Consider the following 16,410-nt stretch of genomic DNA (forward strand, 5'->3'; position numbering starts at 1 on the left):
ATGATGCAAATAAAAAAGAAAACACACAGCAGATTATCAGTATTCTCTGTTGTATAAACTACAAAGTATGCCCCAAATGAGGGAATATTTATAGTAATACTAATAGTGATAAAAATTATCAGCTTAGTGACATCATGATCTTCCAGTAGGTTTGGGAATATGAGTTCTGTGTTTTAGCCAGCAGGGTCACCAGGTTGCAGCCGCATACCCCCATGCTCATAAGATGGAACTGCATCTAACCTCAATTTTAAAGTAAGAATTGACTGCCATGACATGTCTATTCTAAACATGATCACTCTGCATTTTCTAAACTTTGTTACCATGTTTTGTATGTGTACTACCTTATCAAGCCAGTAGTATAGCCACAATCCTCATCCTCTTTTAAGTGCCTGCCTTTTCTGTTTTTTTTTCTTCTACAATTAAATGGGTCATTTGAGTTACAAGATTCTACATGTGAAAACACCTTGCAACATGCATGCACCACTAAAATGTAAGGGCTTATTATGGTGATATGCTCTGGGGCCTACCCTTGGATCGGACTCTTTTAGTATCGTGATTAATACTTTCTGGCTGCAGTGATACGAGATTATTTTAATATTCTTCCTGATGACTACGAATTAAATATCCACAAAAGCAAAATATTGAGATACTTTTATTTTCTTCAAAGCCATAGTATTTATATACATACTTTTACTTGCCCTCATTATTCTTAGAGAGAGAGAGAGTGCTAGTCTAGATAACTAAATCCCACACAGCATACCAAATCTCACATTTAACAGATAGTTTCAACTCTCCTGGACTTTATAAGGGTTCTTTACATTGTAAAGGTTTAGTGTTTTCTCTTCATTTTAGTGATATGTGGTAGTGAGCAGTGAATAGCCAAGAGCAACAGGCAAGGGAGAGAAGGAGAAAGACTGGACAGCCAACCTCAGGAGTTCACTGGGTTTGAATGAAGTCTTTCTGCCTACACCAAAGAGGACTGTGCTTTCTTCTTTACGGAGATGAAGCTGTGTAAGGAACTGAGAATGGCAGCTTTTGTTTGATTAGGTCTCCGATAATTAAATGCTGATGTGAGGGCTCTGAAGATGATTTTTACCTTGCTACTGTTTTCTGCAGCAGGTAGCTCAGCCTAAGCTAACCAACCAGTTTAGATTCTGACTACAATGACAACCTACTTCAATGGACACAGTAGTTATAAAAAGGCAAACTGATCTCAATTTTCAGTCCAAATTTTAATCTAAGAAAATCTACACGATGCCAAATAACCCATTTAACGGAATTTTTCACTTTTCAACCAAATTTCAATCTTGTTCATGTCACTCTGGTTTGTCATTTAATATTTCCCATTTATATGCTGTCTGAATTTCTTTTGCGAGTTTTCCTGGGCCTGTTTTCCATCCTCCAAATTGGTTCTCGAGTCACCAAGTCCTATAAGCGTCATCTCAATATTCTTGTTTTGATTAGCGCCAGAAAAAGTCCTCCTCACATCCGAGCCTAGGGGAGAGTCTGTGACTGTGTAGTACAATGTTAGGTGGCATGTCACTTTAAACTACACATGTAGATTCAGTAACTTGCTGGTCTCCACCACAACAAATGTGGCCATGTAGGCACCCCAAGAAAGGCAGCCTAAAACATGGATCTGATCAGTTCACCTCAGCACACACCAGCTCTACCCTGAGAGCTGCCTCTTCTCCACCCATGCATAGGAGACCTGTCTCTTCTCCACCCATGCATGGCGCCATGACTTACTGCTTTGCCTCATCTTTCGTGTGAACAAACATTTTTGAAGCACCATGCCTCCATTTTTGCCCCCTCCCCCTTATTCCTGTTCCCCATCCCTCAGTCCAACACCTGTCATTTCCTTCTACCAGTTCCACATGTTTCCAGTATGACCTTTCTGGCCATTGCCCCAAATGATCACTTATGTACTTACTGATTTGCATAAAACATTTCTGTCATGGCTGTGATATTAGCCTTTCATTTCCTATCTGGAGATATGAGATTTGAACTTTTTTTGGGGGGCAGGGTGGGGTGCTTGTCTGGACTTTTTGGAATAGTTTTAGATGCTGTCCTGCTTTTAGTTGCATTTCATAGAACTGAATGGCAGGTTTGTAGTGAAGCCCCAAATAACCCTACCCTAAAATCTAGGATGTGATCTGTAAATGTTAATAATACATAGTAACAGTGACCAAAAAATTGGCCCCAAGAGATGATTGGTTAAATTCTTTGTGTTCTAAATGGTGCTAAGATGACCACATCAAAGATTGAAACCCTCTATTTATCCACAGAACAGATACAGCCTGGGAAACGCCAGTGTAACGTGCCAACATGCCTAAACCCTGACCTGGAGGGACAGCCATTGAGGATGAGAGGTTAGTTGAGTCACAGAGTCTCTGGCTGTAAAAGTTGGAGACTGGACATGTCCATCATTTGGTCACCCAGAAGGTGCAGCCTTTTTCTTAGCAGCTCCAGGGAGTAGGGATGACCTTTGCCCAGACACCCCCAGTGGCTGAGTGCCTGACATCTCATCTTTGAACATGGCCGACAGTTCTTCCTTATAATGACTTTCTAACCCTTGCACACGAAACAAGTCTAGTCTCTTTCATATATATATATGTTCAAGCCATTCTCCTGCCCCAGCCTCCCGAGTAGCTGGGATTACAGGCATGCACCACCACACCCAGATAATTTTTGTACTTTTAGTAGAGATGAGGTTTCACCATGTTGGCCAGGCTAGTCACAAACTCCTGACCTCAGGTGATCCACCTGCCTCGGCCTCCCAAAGTGCTGGGATTATAGGCAATGAGCCACCATGCCTGGCCTCTTCTATAATTTTTGGACATTGCTTATTCCCTCAGTCCTTTCTGGACCAGACATTCCTAGGTCCTTTGGCATTCCTCCTCAGACATATCAGTTTTCCATATCATGCCATATCTACTCTTCTGAGCATGGTCCAGCTAATCTGTATTTTTTCTAGAATATTGAGGTCATAGGCTAATAGTTTCTTTCCAGCTCTCTGAAGTATACATTGAAAAGATTCACTTGACTTGATGCTGCTCACAGAAGCAAGCTGAAGGCCAATCTGTGCTAAGGTCAGAATATTCATTTTCAAAATTAATCCCATGAATTTTAACTACCAAAGTAGTTAATTGTTACCTTTGTTCTTTTTTAATTGAAAAGGCAGATTAACCTATCATTGGTAGAAAAACAGAATACCCAGAAAGAATTATGATCCCATCTCACAACTAGTCTTTTAAATCAAGTAGACCTATTTTTCTAGATCATGTCACTCTTCTAATTTTCCTAAGGAATGAGGAGATATTGATCTCCAGCTTTTGCTCACATTTCTTTGGCAATGAATAGCAGTTTTAGTCCCTGTATTGGATGAGGTGAGATTCTTCCTCACCTCATCATAGCTAGGAAAAGCTTTGATGAGTAGAAGTAAGGGTGGTTGAACAAATCTTTGGTGCTTGTTCATGATCTGGTGACTCAGTAGCAGCAAAAGTGGAATGAGGTGATGAGAACACTAAGACGGAAAGTCACTCTCTTTCATGGTAAACTCAAGAGCCTATCAGTACAGCTGGGGGATTGATCCACGCATGCCTTTGAGACAAACACCTTCATAATTTTTCCTGTCTCCAAGACTCACAAAGGGACTTGTGTCAAAATCTTCAGCTTCAAAGTGGGGCTCTGGAAGTGGGCCCCTCTTCATTCAAGTTTCTGAGGGCCCTCTGTTTCTGCTACTAGCTCAGTGTAGCGTGCCCTTCAGCTATTCAGAAGGGGAGCCAGTAGTGGAGGCATCAGAAATGTCGGCAGCAACTTGGGGGTGATAGGGACTGTCTTTAACATTGCAGACTTATTGTGACTGAAGTATAACAAAGGTGGCTGAGGTCTGTGGCTTCCATTTTGCATTTCCCATCTCCTCTTAGTACATTACTTTTTGTTCCTACTACAGTAGCAATATTTAGGAATCCATTGATTCAGCCAGTGTTGCCCTATGGGGATCAGTGTCCAGTAACTGAACCTGTCTGCTTTTATAGATGATGGCCATAAATATTGCATCATACATTCCGTGCTGTCATATGGAAAAACAACTTCACGATGCTATTGTCAAAAACACCTCTTTCTTGGCATTTGCATTAGGCAATAATTAGTTTGAAACTGCCAGAATGACTTCGAGTGCCTCCCTTTTCTTGACTTTAATTGTGATTACTATATAATAGTAATTGGCAATAATCTTCTGAAAGGCTTAACTCAGAGGTTTTTTAATTAAAAAATCAATTTCTTATGTTTCTAGTTAGTCTATGTACGTATCATCATATATTGTATGGGCTGAATTTTTTCACTTTTAGCACAAGCATTCTGACATCTGGTCGATGTGGTCTGTCAATGTTCAAGAAATGTGGAGTATTGAATTTAAATTTTCTGTGTCTTGGTTTCTTGAAGCAACTTCATGCTGTTTACTGTGCTATTTAATAATCAATTGTGACTTCATTTATCTTGGACTATTTCTTGCCTTTTCTATTATCAATCAGTGTACCTTTATGCTTGTAATACTGTTGCTTCCACTCAAAGTAACATCTTTGTGAAACAATTGAAGATCTTTGTGAATGATACACTTACATATACTTAGGGAAGGATGTTATCTTGGATATAGCTGATAAATATAGTAGTAAAATTTGGATTCCCATTTGGGAGCTTAGGAAGTGACATAAAGATATTTTCAGATACTTTCCTTTGCAGTTTGGATTTGCAAATGTTCTGCTTCTTATACTCGTGTAACCTTTGATCAGGCAAAGGAGTCTGTAGAATGGAAGCATCTTGACTTTTCAAAGGCTCAACACCATTTTTTCTTCCTAAAATTCAGATTGAAACACATTGCCCACTTGGCTAGCTTTATGAATATTTTGATTCCTTTAGAAACTCATTGTCTGAATCATTATCTTTCTCCTATTTGAGGAAAGGTCATACATACCAGGTTTTTGTTTGCTTGTTTGTTTTCTCCCAGCACCAAGATACTAATACCTTGATGAGAAAGATTATTTAATGACTCTTGGATTTTTCTGCCTTCACTCCTGTTTGAGGAACTTAGAGTTTTAGTTATTACTTTGTAGAACATGGCATTATTCTGGATGATCCCTTTGAGATTCTTCTTGGGGTGCTTCATTTTCATGAGACTCTCTTGCACTAGTGGCTTTCTTAATGGAGAACAGCTTCCTGACTCTCCAGACTGATTTACTCATCCCTGGACCATGTTGCTAAGATTCTTGCCTCAGATTTCTTTGAAGACATCAAACCCCAAAGTTTTAAACACCATGGTATCGATTGGCTGACGTGGAATGAGTCACTGGATGGTTCCTTCAAAAAAACTTGATATTACTTTCATAAATACTTCAGTTTGAAAAATGCAAGGCCAGGCACAGTGGCTCACAGCTGTAATCCTAGCACTTTGGGAGGCTGAGATGGAAGGATCCCTTGAGCCTAGGATCTTGAGACCAGCCCGGATAACAAGGTGAGACCTTGTCTTTACAAAAAAACTTAAAAATTATCCAGGCATTGTGGCGTGTGCCTGTAGCCCCAGCCACTTGAGTGGCTGAGGTAGAAGGATTGCTTGAGCCTGGGAGGTTGAGGCTGCAGTGAGCAGTGCTCACGCCACTGCATTCCAACTGCGGTGACAGAGCAAGACCTTGTCACAAACAAACAAACAAACAAACACACTGATACTTCTTAGCTCAAAGATCTCCATTGCTTAAGTGCATGGAGTTCTGGGATCTTACCACCTTCCCATATTAACAAAACTGTAGTGTTGATATGCGTTTGTGATTTTAGAAATGCAGTATCACATGGGCAGTTTCCATTTATGCCTACAAATAAGAATGGTAGCTCTTTTAAGGGTACCCTTGAATAGATTTCCCCCTTTGTCCTTCATCTTTGTCTTTGGACCCTGCTGGCACACCTGAGCTCTTTCTGATTTCTTTCAAAGTCAAGAAGCAAAGAGAGAGAAGTCTAGTTCTTCACTTCAACCAAGCAGAAACACATCACAGTATTTCTTGGCTTCATTTTATGATTGAGGGCTTTCTGCAGTGCAATTGGGATGTCCAAGTTGCGTTCCTGGGAATGTGATCTTTGGAGGGTTTCTAAGAGGAGAACCAGGCCTTTCTTGGCCCCTTGAAGCTCATCTATATTCACTGGTTGTCCCTTTGCTGCTTACCCAGGTGCCACCAAATCCAGCCTGCTATCAGCACCAAGCATAGTCAGTATGTTTGTGCCTGCACCCGAAGAATTCACTGACGAGCAGCCGACGGTGATGACGGACAAGTAAGCTTGCACAGTTGTTTTCTTCACCATGTTTACAGAATGTGAGTTTGGTCCCCACAGTGGTGAGAAAGTTTCAGAAGAGGCATGCTTTGCTTTTAAGTCATAATTTCTTCTTCCAGTATATTGCCTGGCACACAGATGCTTGTTTAGTGAGTATGATAAAGAATAACCAAAGCGGATGGATTGCTTGAGCCCAGGAGTTTGAGACTAGCCTGGGCAACATGGCAAAACGCTATTTCTATTAAAAATACTAAAATTAGCCAGGTATGGTGGTGTGTGCCTGTAGTCCCAGCTGCTAGGGAGGCTGAGGTGGGAGGATCACTGGAGCCTGGGAGGTCGAGGCTGTGGTGAGCTGTGATGGTGCCACTACACTCCTGCCTGGGTGATAGAGTGACTGTCTCAAAAACAAAACAAAACAAAACACTTGTAAGATTTCAAGTTTAGAGAAATCCCCTTGGACCAGGAAGCCTTCTTGGTAAAAGTGACCTGATTGATAAATTAGGTAGATGATATGGTTTGGCTATGTTCCCACCCAAATCTGACCTTGAATTGTAATAATCCCCATGTGTCAAGGGTGGGGCTGGGTGGAGATAACTGAATCATGGGGGCAGTTTCCCCCATACTGTTCTCATGATAGTGAATAAGTCTCACGAGATCTGATGGTTTTATGAATGGGAGTTCCCCTGCACAAGCTCTCTTGCCTCCCGCCATGTAAGATGTGACTTTGCTCCCCCTTGCCTTCCACCATGATTGTGAGGCCTCTCCAGCCATGTGGAACTGAAAGTCAATTAAACTTCTTTCCTTTATGAATTACCTAGTCTTGGGTATGTCTTTATTAGCAGCATGAGAACAGGCTAATATAGTATGCTTCTGATAAAAGGTGAGGAATGGGCCATGCGCGGTGGCTCATGCCTGTAATCCCAGCACTTTGGGAGGCTGAGGCGGGTGAATCACAAGGTCAGAAGATCAAGACCATCCTGGCTAACATGGTGAAACCCTGTCTCTACTGAAAATACAAAAAAATTAGCTAGGCCTGGTGGTGGGCACCTGTAGTCCCAGCTACTCAGGAGGCTGAGGCAGGAGAAGGTCGTGAACTCGGGAGGCGGAGCTTGCAGTGAGCTGAGATTGCGCCACTGCACTCCAGCCTGGGTGACCGCGAGACTCTGTCTCAAAAAAAAAAAACAAAAAAAAGTGAGGAAGGTAAGGTGGAAGGGGCTGGTGTGAGTATCCCTGTAGCTGGCCATCCGTTACTCATTGTAATGACCTGACAGCCACAGCTGAAGAAGTGGCGGTTCCTGTCTCATGCAGCTGCCTTGGAAGGTCCACACAGGTCATTGAGTTGCCTGTGGAGGGCTCTCTCCAGCTCTTCCTTTGGGATTACACCCCTCTACAAGTCTTAATCTTTTCTACTTGCCTTTCAGTGCACTCCATTTCTTTTCTTTTTTACTTAGAAATGTGAATCCTATATTTTAAAATGTCAATTTGTAAGAAATTTTTATGCTCTTTCTTTGGCCTATATTTAGGAAGGTTTCAGAAGGAGAGGTCACAACAGCAGTTGTAGTTCTTGTTTCCCTGCTATTCCCAGTAGACTTTCGCTTCCCTTTATAAAACCGCTCACTTTATCAGCTGGCTTTGGTTGAGTTGAATGAAATGGACCCTACATTAGGACACTACAAAGAGCGATAGGTTGGAAGTTACCTAAGAGCGGGTGCCATTGTTTGTGCTTTTACATACGACACTCGGCAGGCCTGGTGACTTCATAAAACTCATCTGAGTGAGTGGTGGAGAAGAGACTCCATTGTCTCCTCAGGCTTTCCAGATGGTTCCATAGGCTTGACTACCCTGTCTCTTAGCCACAAATAGAACATTTTGTGAAAGCCTCCATCCGTGCCTAAGCATTTTTCATTTTTATCTTCAACAAATGAAAAACAAATCTAGTTACTGATTTTCCTCAACAATAATGTCAAATGCATCAAATCCCTCATCCACAGGCTTCAAACTGATGGCCCAGTTGGTACTCATTCTAAGCGAGAGCAGTCACTCACATGCAGGCCAGATGCTGGGGAACTGAAAGAACATTTGCAGTCATCAGAGGCACCTTCGTGGTCTCTGCCATGTGTGCTGTTTCTGTATCTGTGGTGATGGCAGCACTGGAATCCCCTACTGATTACCAGAGTGGGGCTCCTGATCTCCTTTTGGAGACTTTCCAAGACCTACTAAAAACAGCCATGTGTGTAGTATATTATATCTTGAGACCATGGTTCTTTCTTTCAAGGAAAGCATGTCTCTCTTTTCTTTGCAGATGCCATGACTGTGGGGCCATTCTTGAAGAATACGATGAAGAGACACTTGGGCTAGCCATCGTGGTCCTCTCCACATTCATTCACTTAAGCCCAGACCTGGCAGCCCCGCTGCTGCTGGATATCATGCAGTCTGTGGGAAGGTGAATGTCAGCTTCTGTTTTGTTTGGTAGGAAGGTCCTTTATTCAGTCTCTATCTTGAACTAAAAACTGCCAGTTCAAAAGTGAAACATTCAGCCACCTTGTAGATACTGGTATTTGTGACATCAACTCAGACTAGTTTTAAAAACCAAATAGACCCGTCTTTCGACTGAATTCTCCAGCTGCATAGGGTCATGAGTCACAACGTCAGAGCAAAGCTAGAGGCAACTGCACTAAGGAAACCCCACTGTTTGTTACCCCTATCACTAGATGAGCTAATGGATGTAACCATGCACACAACTGTCAGCAGTTGGTAGTAAGCACTTCATAAATATTACCTGTTATTATTATTTCTCTTTACCTGTTTTGAGATGGATTTTCTAGGCATTTGTAATCTCAAGGACTCCTCATTTAACTATGAAACTTGGGGCATTGTTGTTTGAGGAGACACATAGTAATTGTAGCAGGTTCACATTTCTGACTCAGATAAAAGAAGGATGCACACATTTGGGAAACAGGGCTTTCAACCTGACTGAGAGATTACGCTTAGCTGCTTTGAGGGTGTTCATGCTAAGAAAATTCTATTTAGTAGATAGGACATTAGAAGATAAATGATATATTTCATGGATATGAAGAAAGCTCAAATTCAATAACAAACTATAGTCTTAGCATGCACGACTTACAGGAGAGGGTTGAATTAAACTCTACATGAACGTATTAACATTTCCAATCTGTGCTAACAGTGCCAGGTGCTTTAGACTGCAGGTGTTAGACAGAGCTCTTGCCCTCAGGTACTTTGGACTTAGTTGCTGTGACAGTTACTGTGGACTCATTGACTAGCCATACAAGATAGGGCGTGATTAGATGCTGTAATGAGTGGAATGAGAGAGAGCTAAGTGCTAGAGAAGATTAGTATAGGAAAGATTTCTTAAAGTTTATAAGGAGGAGGTAGCACAAGAACTGGATTCTGTAAATTCTTGGCATTTGAGGAAAGGAAAGAGAATGAATCTTAATGGAGCTAAAATTTAATCCTTTTTTAAAAACGAAAAAATGCTGACTTCAAGTTGAAGACAAATAGGAAAGCATTATAAACTCCTCAACCCCAAAAGTGTATGGCTTCCTTATCCTCCCTTCCTCCAGTTTTTTTGGTTGTGTCCTTAGGAGTCATATAGACAGAGATTGTATAAAGGTAAGTGTGATCATTGCATCTCAAGACTTCAAAATAGCCCATGTGCCAAGTAAGGGATGGATATGAGGATATGGAGAGAGAAGAAAAGATGAATTACTTCACTTAAGCCCTTGAGTTTGACCTAGTCATAGTAATTGGGGAATAAATGTTGTGTTGGCTATCAGCAATACTTGGGGAGTTGAGAGTTTTTATTAATACCAGGTCACAGTTTCTACTATCAATACTTCTTAGTTTCAGAATGGATAGAATTATTGTTCTGGTCTGTTATCATCTCTTTGAAACAGATGATCTAAGTTGTCATAGCTATATAGAGGGATTTGTTTCAGTTTTTTTTTGTTTGTTTGTTTTAACATAAGTGAGAACAATATATGTTCAAACATTGCCAACTGTTAGGATGGAAACACATGAGCTTTGAAGAAAAGCAAGGGAAAACCAGTAGCAGATACATTTTTACATATTTACATACACATATATTTAAATCTCTACCTCCTTTGGGTAGACTAGCAAGAGACAGGGAGTACATTTAGTGCAAGCTGCCACAATTCTTAGCAACCTAAGCCTAATCACCAAAGCTACCAAGAAAACAGATTCAACTGTCAGCTAATTCAGGGCTTCCTGGCATGCCTCACTTCATCACGAAGAACAGATGAGATCATGTGGTTTTACAAACACGTTGTTTATTTGTGCTAATTATGACCACGGGGACCATTCCCAGCAATTCCAAGAGTTTGTAAGCTCAGCATAACCCTTTCATGGATCACTCAAGCTTTTCCATATGATCTCATACTTTGCTGTCTGCTTGGATCCCTCTTACATGATCCCTTTCTGTAGGTACAGCCTTTAAAATCTCATTTGCTGCACCATTAATTACTGTTACTGTTTAGTTTACTTGTCAATGTTTATCTATTTGTTGTAGTGTCATTAGCATGAGAGGGTCTGTAAACAACACAACTGGGAATGGTGTCTGGTGTTAGTGGTTGCTGGACCCCCTATTCCTCTAAGTGGGGTCTTGGCTCAGCTCACTCTTACACCTATAGTCTTCATCAAGTAAATAAATTTGCAACATTCTCCCTATCTGTTTCTTCAGTATCTTACTGATCCAGACATGTTCTTCTAAACCCATCAGTGTAGTCCATTCTCTTTCTATATGATAAAATATAGAGTATTTCCACACATACAAAACCGTATAATTATACTTTTCTGGAAATTATATGCTCCATATCGTTAACCAATACATTTCTCAATGTAACATTTCCTTTCTCCTCATTTCAACCCAACAGCTGACAAATATTCCTGTTATCTATTTTACTATCTTATGGAGGCTTTTACCATTTGTGGTTTGTTTATAGCTAGGTTTCAGAGGTTATATACAAAGAAATGAATTTTGAGTTGAGTTAATATGGAGAGGGGCTGGGTCAAATGTTGTGATAACTGTCTGGCCTGGCTGCAGGTGCCATTTTGTAGAAAACCAGCTTTAACTGCAAGTGTTTCCGTGAAAATGACTAACTTGACATAGCAGGTCTCAAGGACTAGGTCAAGTTTAACTCTAGAGACTGACCACTGAGTGGGCCCTCTGTCCCGTCGAGGGAATTGTCAACATTATACATGTCTACCCATCTAAACTGGAAATACAACAGGTCCTCCCACAATATTAATGCATTTCGTCATGGAAACCTAAGATATTTGTGTGACTCTCTTTACTTTATTTCCTAGATTGGCATCCAGTACTACCTTTTCTAATCAAGCAGAAAGGTAAGGTCCTAACACGAGCCCAGATCTCACTTTCTTTTCTCCTCTGTGCATGTTCATCCCGTTTCTAAAACACCAGTGTGGGGCTGGGTGCAGTGGTTCACGTCTGTAATCTCAGCACTTTGGGAGGCCAGGGTGGGAGGATCACTCGAGCCTAGAAGTTCAAGACCAGCCTGGGCAACATAGCAAGACCCTGTCTCAATAAAAAATAAAAATAAAAAATATACCAGCTTGTGCACCACGGAAGGAATATTGTAAGGTTCCAGTTGCAGCTCTAGAGAGCACTAGTTATTCATTTTCTGTTCATGCCTTCATTCATTCATTCATTCACTCACTCATTTTAGCCAACAAATACTTTTAAGCCCACCCTGTGCTAGACACTTTGGCCTTCACTGGGGGCAAAACTGACATTATTCCTGCCCTCATGGGGCTTATAGTCTATCCATGAAGCCAATGTGAATAAAATATTTGCACAAATTTATAATTGTAAACTGTGCTAAGTGCTGTGAAGAAAAAGTACAGAAAGACTTATATAGCAGTAATTCATTCAACAAGTATTTATGGAGTGACTACTAGTTATTGAGGTCATAGTAACTATAACAAAACATCAAATCCTGGCTCTCACGGAACTTACGTTCTACTTGAGGAGGGAGAAAATAAGCAAATTAACCAACAGGAAAACTGACTATGTAATTTAATATCATTTAGTGCTAAATGCTATGAAAATGAATCAAGCAAGTCTGAGAGAGAGTGCCCAGAGCTGGTGTTTTAGATATAATGGTCAAGGACGGCCTTTTTGAGGAGGTAATATTTGAACAAAACCTGAATAAAGTGGGAGAGTGATCCATGCAGTAATTTATAGAAATAACATTCCAGGCAGAGGGAGCAGCAAATACGAAGTCTCTAAGTCAGGAAAATGCCTCATATATATTTGGAAAACAGACTAATGTGGCTGGAGCAGGTTGAGTATGAAAAAGAGTGGGAGGAGATGAGAGGGAAGAGGCAGTGGGAGCCAGGCCAAGTAGAGCCCTGTAGGTCATTTTAAGGATGCAGCAGGGAGCCATTGGAGTGAGGAGCAATGTGCTTTAACCTGCTGTATTAGTCCACTTTCACACTGCTGATAATGACATACCTGAGACTGGGTAATTTATAAAAGAAAGTGGTTTAATTGACTCACAGTTCCACATGGCTGGGGAGGCCTCACAATCATGGTGGAAGACGAAGGAAGAGCAAAGGGACGTCTTACATGGCAGCCAGCAAAGAGAGAGCTTATGCAGGGGAACTCCCATTTATAAAACCATCAGATCTCGTGAGACTTATTCACTACCACAAGGACAGTATGGGGAAAACCACCCCTGTGATTCAGTTATCTCCCACTTGGCTCCTCCCACAACATGTGGGAATTATGGGAGCTACAATTCAAGATGAGATTTGGGTGGGGACACAGGCAAACCATATCACCTGCTTTGAAGGATAACTGCCTGGTTACTGATCAAGGGACATCAAGTTTTAGTCAAGCCAGATGAATGAGCTCTGAAGATCTGCTGTACAGCATTGCATCTGCAGTCAACAGTAATGTATTGTACATGAACATTTGTTAAGAGGATAGTTCTCATGTTAAATGTTCTTACACAATAAAATAAATCTTTTTAAGGAAAAAAAATTTTGAGGATCCCTCTGGCTTCTCTGTTGAAAATAGGTTATGGGAAGGGGTAAAAATGGAAGCAGGGAACCAGTTTGGAGACCATGTTAGTGGTGCAGGTGAGAGGTTAGTGGTTTGGTCTAAAGTGGTGAGAGGCGGCCACATTAAGGATATATTTAGGAAATATTTTGAAGTAGAGCCAACAGAATTTGCTGATAGATTGGTTGTTGGGTGTGAGAGAAAGAGAGGAGGCAAGAATGACTCCCAGGTTTTGGTTTAAACAACTGGGTGGGCGGGTGTGGCATTTGCTGAGATGAGCAAGCCTGGATGAGAGCTGATGGTGTGAGTGGGTGTAACGGGTGGTCCCAGTCTGGTCTTGGTAGTGCTACAGGAGGGGAGAATGAGGGGAGGGCTTCCCTTAAGAAGTAATGTTTAAACTAAGATCTGAAAAAATGAGTTTAACCTGATTATGCACACAGTTATGGAAAGAGCATGGTACAAACAGTGTGTAGGAGGAACTATGAAAAAGCCAATATAACCACAGCACAGAGATGCAAGCACTTGCTGAGTTTGACTTACCAGATTGTGCATGACTTATAAACCACATTAAATATTTTGGACTTCCTTCTAGCAGCAGTGGGAAGACAGTGAGGGATTTGTAAGCAGCAAGGTGTGTGCGTGCGTGCGTGTGTATAGCATGTAGAAAGGCTACTTTGACTGCAGTGGGGAGAAAGAACCAGAAGAGGGCAGGAACAGATGCTGTGTATGACTTTGGCCACGTTGATCTCTCTGCCTTAGCTTCCTCATCTGTAAAAGAGAGATACTAATATATGCCTTTTTGTGCCTCAGGGGTATTTTCTGTGGACCCAAATGATAGAGTGTATATGATAGCATAACTGTAGCAGGTCCTACAAACATAAGGTGATATTATTGTTGACATTGCATTTCTATAACTTATTTTAGGGATGTTTGCTTTTCTTTCTTATGCTCTATTCGATGAATGGCTTTTTAAAAAACTTATTTTCTTAACATTTTTTATGAAAGATTTTAAACGTACTGCAAAGTTGAAAGAATTATACAGTGGACTCTCATACACCTATCACCTAGATTTTAAAACAAATATTTTATTTTCTTTATTATGCATCCAACCGTCTATCTATCCATCGATTCATTTTTTTGAATGTATTTCAGAGTAAATTTCAGATATTAGAATATATTTTCCCCTACATACTTCAGCAAAGTTAGCATTAACTCAAGTTCAATTTTTATATACAGTTGTTTCTTTTGTCCTCCAGCTTTATTGAGGTATAATTTAGAAATAAAAATTATATATATTTAAGATATAAATGTGATCTTTTGATAGATGTGTACATTGTGAAATGATTACCACAATCAAGCTAATTAACATATTCATCACCTCACATAACTATCTTTTTATTTTTTGGTGAAAACATTTGAAAACTACTCTCTCAGCAAATTTCAAGTGTACAATACATTGTTGTTAACTATACTCACCATATTGTACATTGACTATGGTTGTTTCTTTTGTAAAATTTACATACAAGGAAGTACACAAATCTTAAGTGTTTATTCCTTGAGTTTTGTCAAATGCATATGACTGTGTAACCCAAACCCCTGTAAAGATAGAGAACATTACCATTATTCCCAGAAAGTTCTCTCGTGCATGTTTCCAGCTAATCTCTACCCCCACAGAGGCAAACACTGTTGTGATATTTTTCCACATGGGTTGATTTTGCCCATTCTAGACTTCATGTCAATGGAATCCTACTGTATGCACTCTTTTGTGTCCAACTTCTATTACTCAGCATGATGTTTTTGAGATTTATCCATGTTGCTGCTTTTTTATCTGGAGTTTGTTTCTTTTTCAAGGCTGAATTGTATCCCATAATTTGCTTTTTTATTTTCTTATTGGAGGACTTCTAGGTTTTTTCAGTTGGGGGCTGTAAAAAAATAGAGCTATTGTGAACATTCTTATAAAAGCCCTTTTTAAAACAAGTGTTTTTATTTCTCTTGGGTAAAATACCTAGGGATGATATTGTTGGGTTACAGGATAGGTATATGTTTAATTTTAACAGAAACTGCTGGAACTTCTCTTAAAGTGGTTATGCCACTTTATATTACCATCATCAATGTATTCTGGTTGTTTCATATTCTTGCCCAACTTTGGCATTGTTGGTCTTTTTAATTTTGGTCATTCTGGTGGATGTGTAATGGGTATTTCATTATAGTTTTAACTTGCATTTCTCTATGACATTTTTTCAAGTGCTCATTGACCCATTGCATATATTCTTTTGAGAAGTGTCTGGTCAAATCTTTTGAATATTTTAATTGGGTTGTTGTCTTTTCATTGCTGAGTTGTAAGACTTTATATATACTGAATACTAGTCCTTTGTTAAGTATGTTTTGAGAATATTTTCACCCAGTCTGGGGCATGCCTATTTCTTTTCTTAGTGGTATCTTTTGCTGAGAAATGTTTAATTTAGGTGAATTCTAATGCATTAAAACATTACAATTATTGCTTCTTGTTATTTGTCTAAGAAACCTTTGTTTACTTCCAAGTCATGCAGATATTCTTTAATGTTTTCTTATAAAGGCTTTATGGTTTTCATATGTATATTAGGCATTTATAAAACCCATCTCAAATTAATTTTTATGTATGGTATGAGGCAGCGGTAGGAGTTCATTTTTATCTATGTGGATATTCAGTTTTTCAGCACAGTTAAAAAAGATATTCTCTTTTCTTATTGGATCACTGTGGTACCTGTTAAGCTTAGAAACCATGGAAGAGTGGATCTATTTCTGGGCTCTCTATTCTGTTCCATTGATCTATATATTAATTCTTAAGCTTGTACCACACTGTCTTGATTATAGTACCTTCATAGTAAGTAGTAAGTGTTAAAGTCAGGTAGCATGAGTCCTCCAAATTTAGTTATCTTTTTCAAGATTGGTTTGGATCTCTAGATTCTTTACATTTTCGTATAAATTTTGGAATAAGCTTGTCATTTTTATCAAAAAAGTCTGCTGGGTTTGTATTGAAAGAACAAATCAAT

At 40.0% G+C, this 16,410-nt stretch overlaps 1 protein-coding gene across 1 annotated transcript in view; it reads left to right on the forward strand.

The window, feature by feature from the left end:
* The window catches only part of UNC79 (unc-79 homolog, NALCN channel complex subunit), a 279,575-nt gene that overhangs the window by 204,495 nt on the left and 58,670 nt on the right, over positions 1–16,410 (forward strand). The window contains exons 35-38 of the mRNA XM_054447451.2: positions 2,289–2,372; positions 6,216–6,318; positions 8,621–8,761; positions 11,662–11,700. Coding sequence (XP_054303426.2) covers positions 2,289–2,372; positions 6,216–6,318; positions 8,621–8,761; positions 11,662–11,700 — 367 coding nt within the window. The remainder of the gene's footprint in view (positions 1–2,288; positions 2,373–6,215; positions 6,319–8,620; positions 8,762–11,661; positions 11,701–16,410) is intronic.

The sequence above is a fragment of the Pongo pygmaeus genome, chromosome 15, assembly GCF_028885625.2.
Source record: "Pongo pygmaeus isolate AG05252 chromosome 15, NHGRI_mPonPyg2-v2.0_pri, whole genome shotgun sequence".
Lineage (NCBI taxonomy): Eukaryota > Metazoa > Chordata > Mammalia > Primates > Hominidae > Pongo > Pongo pygmaeus.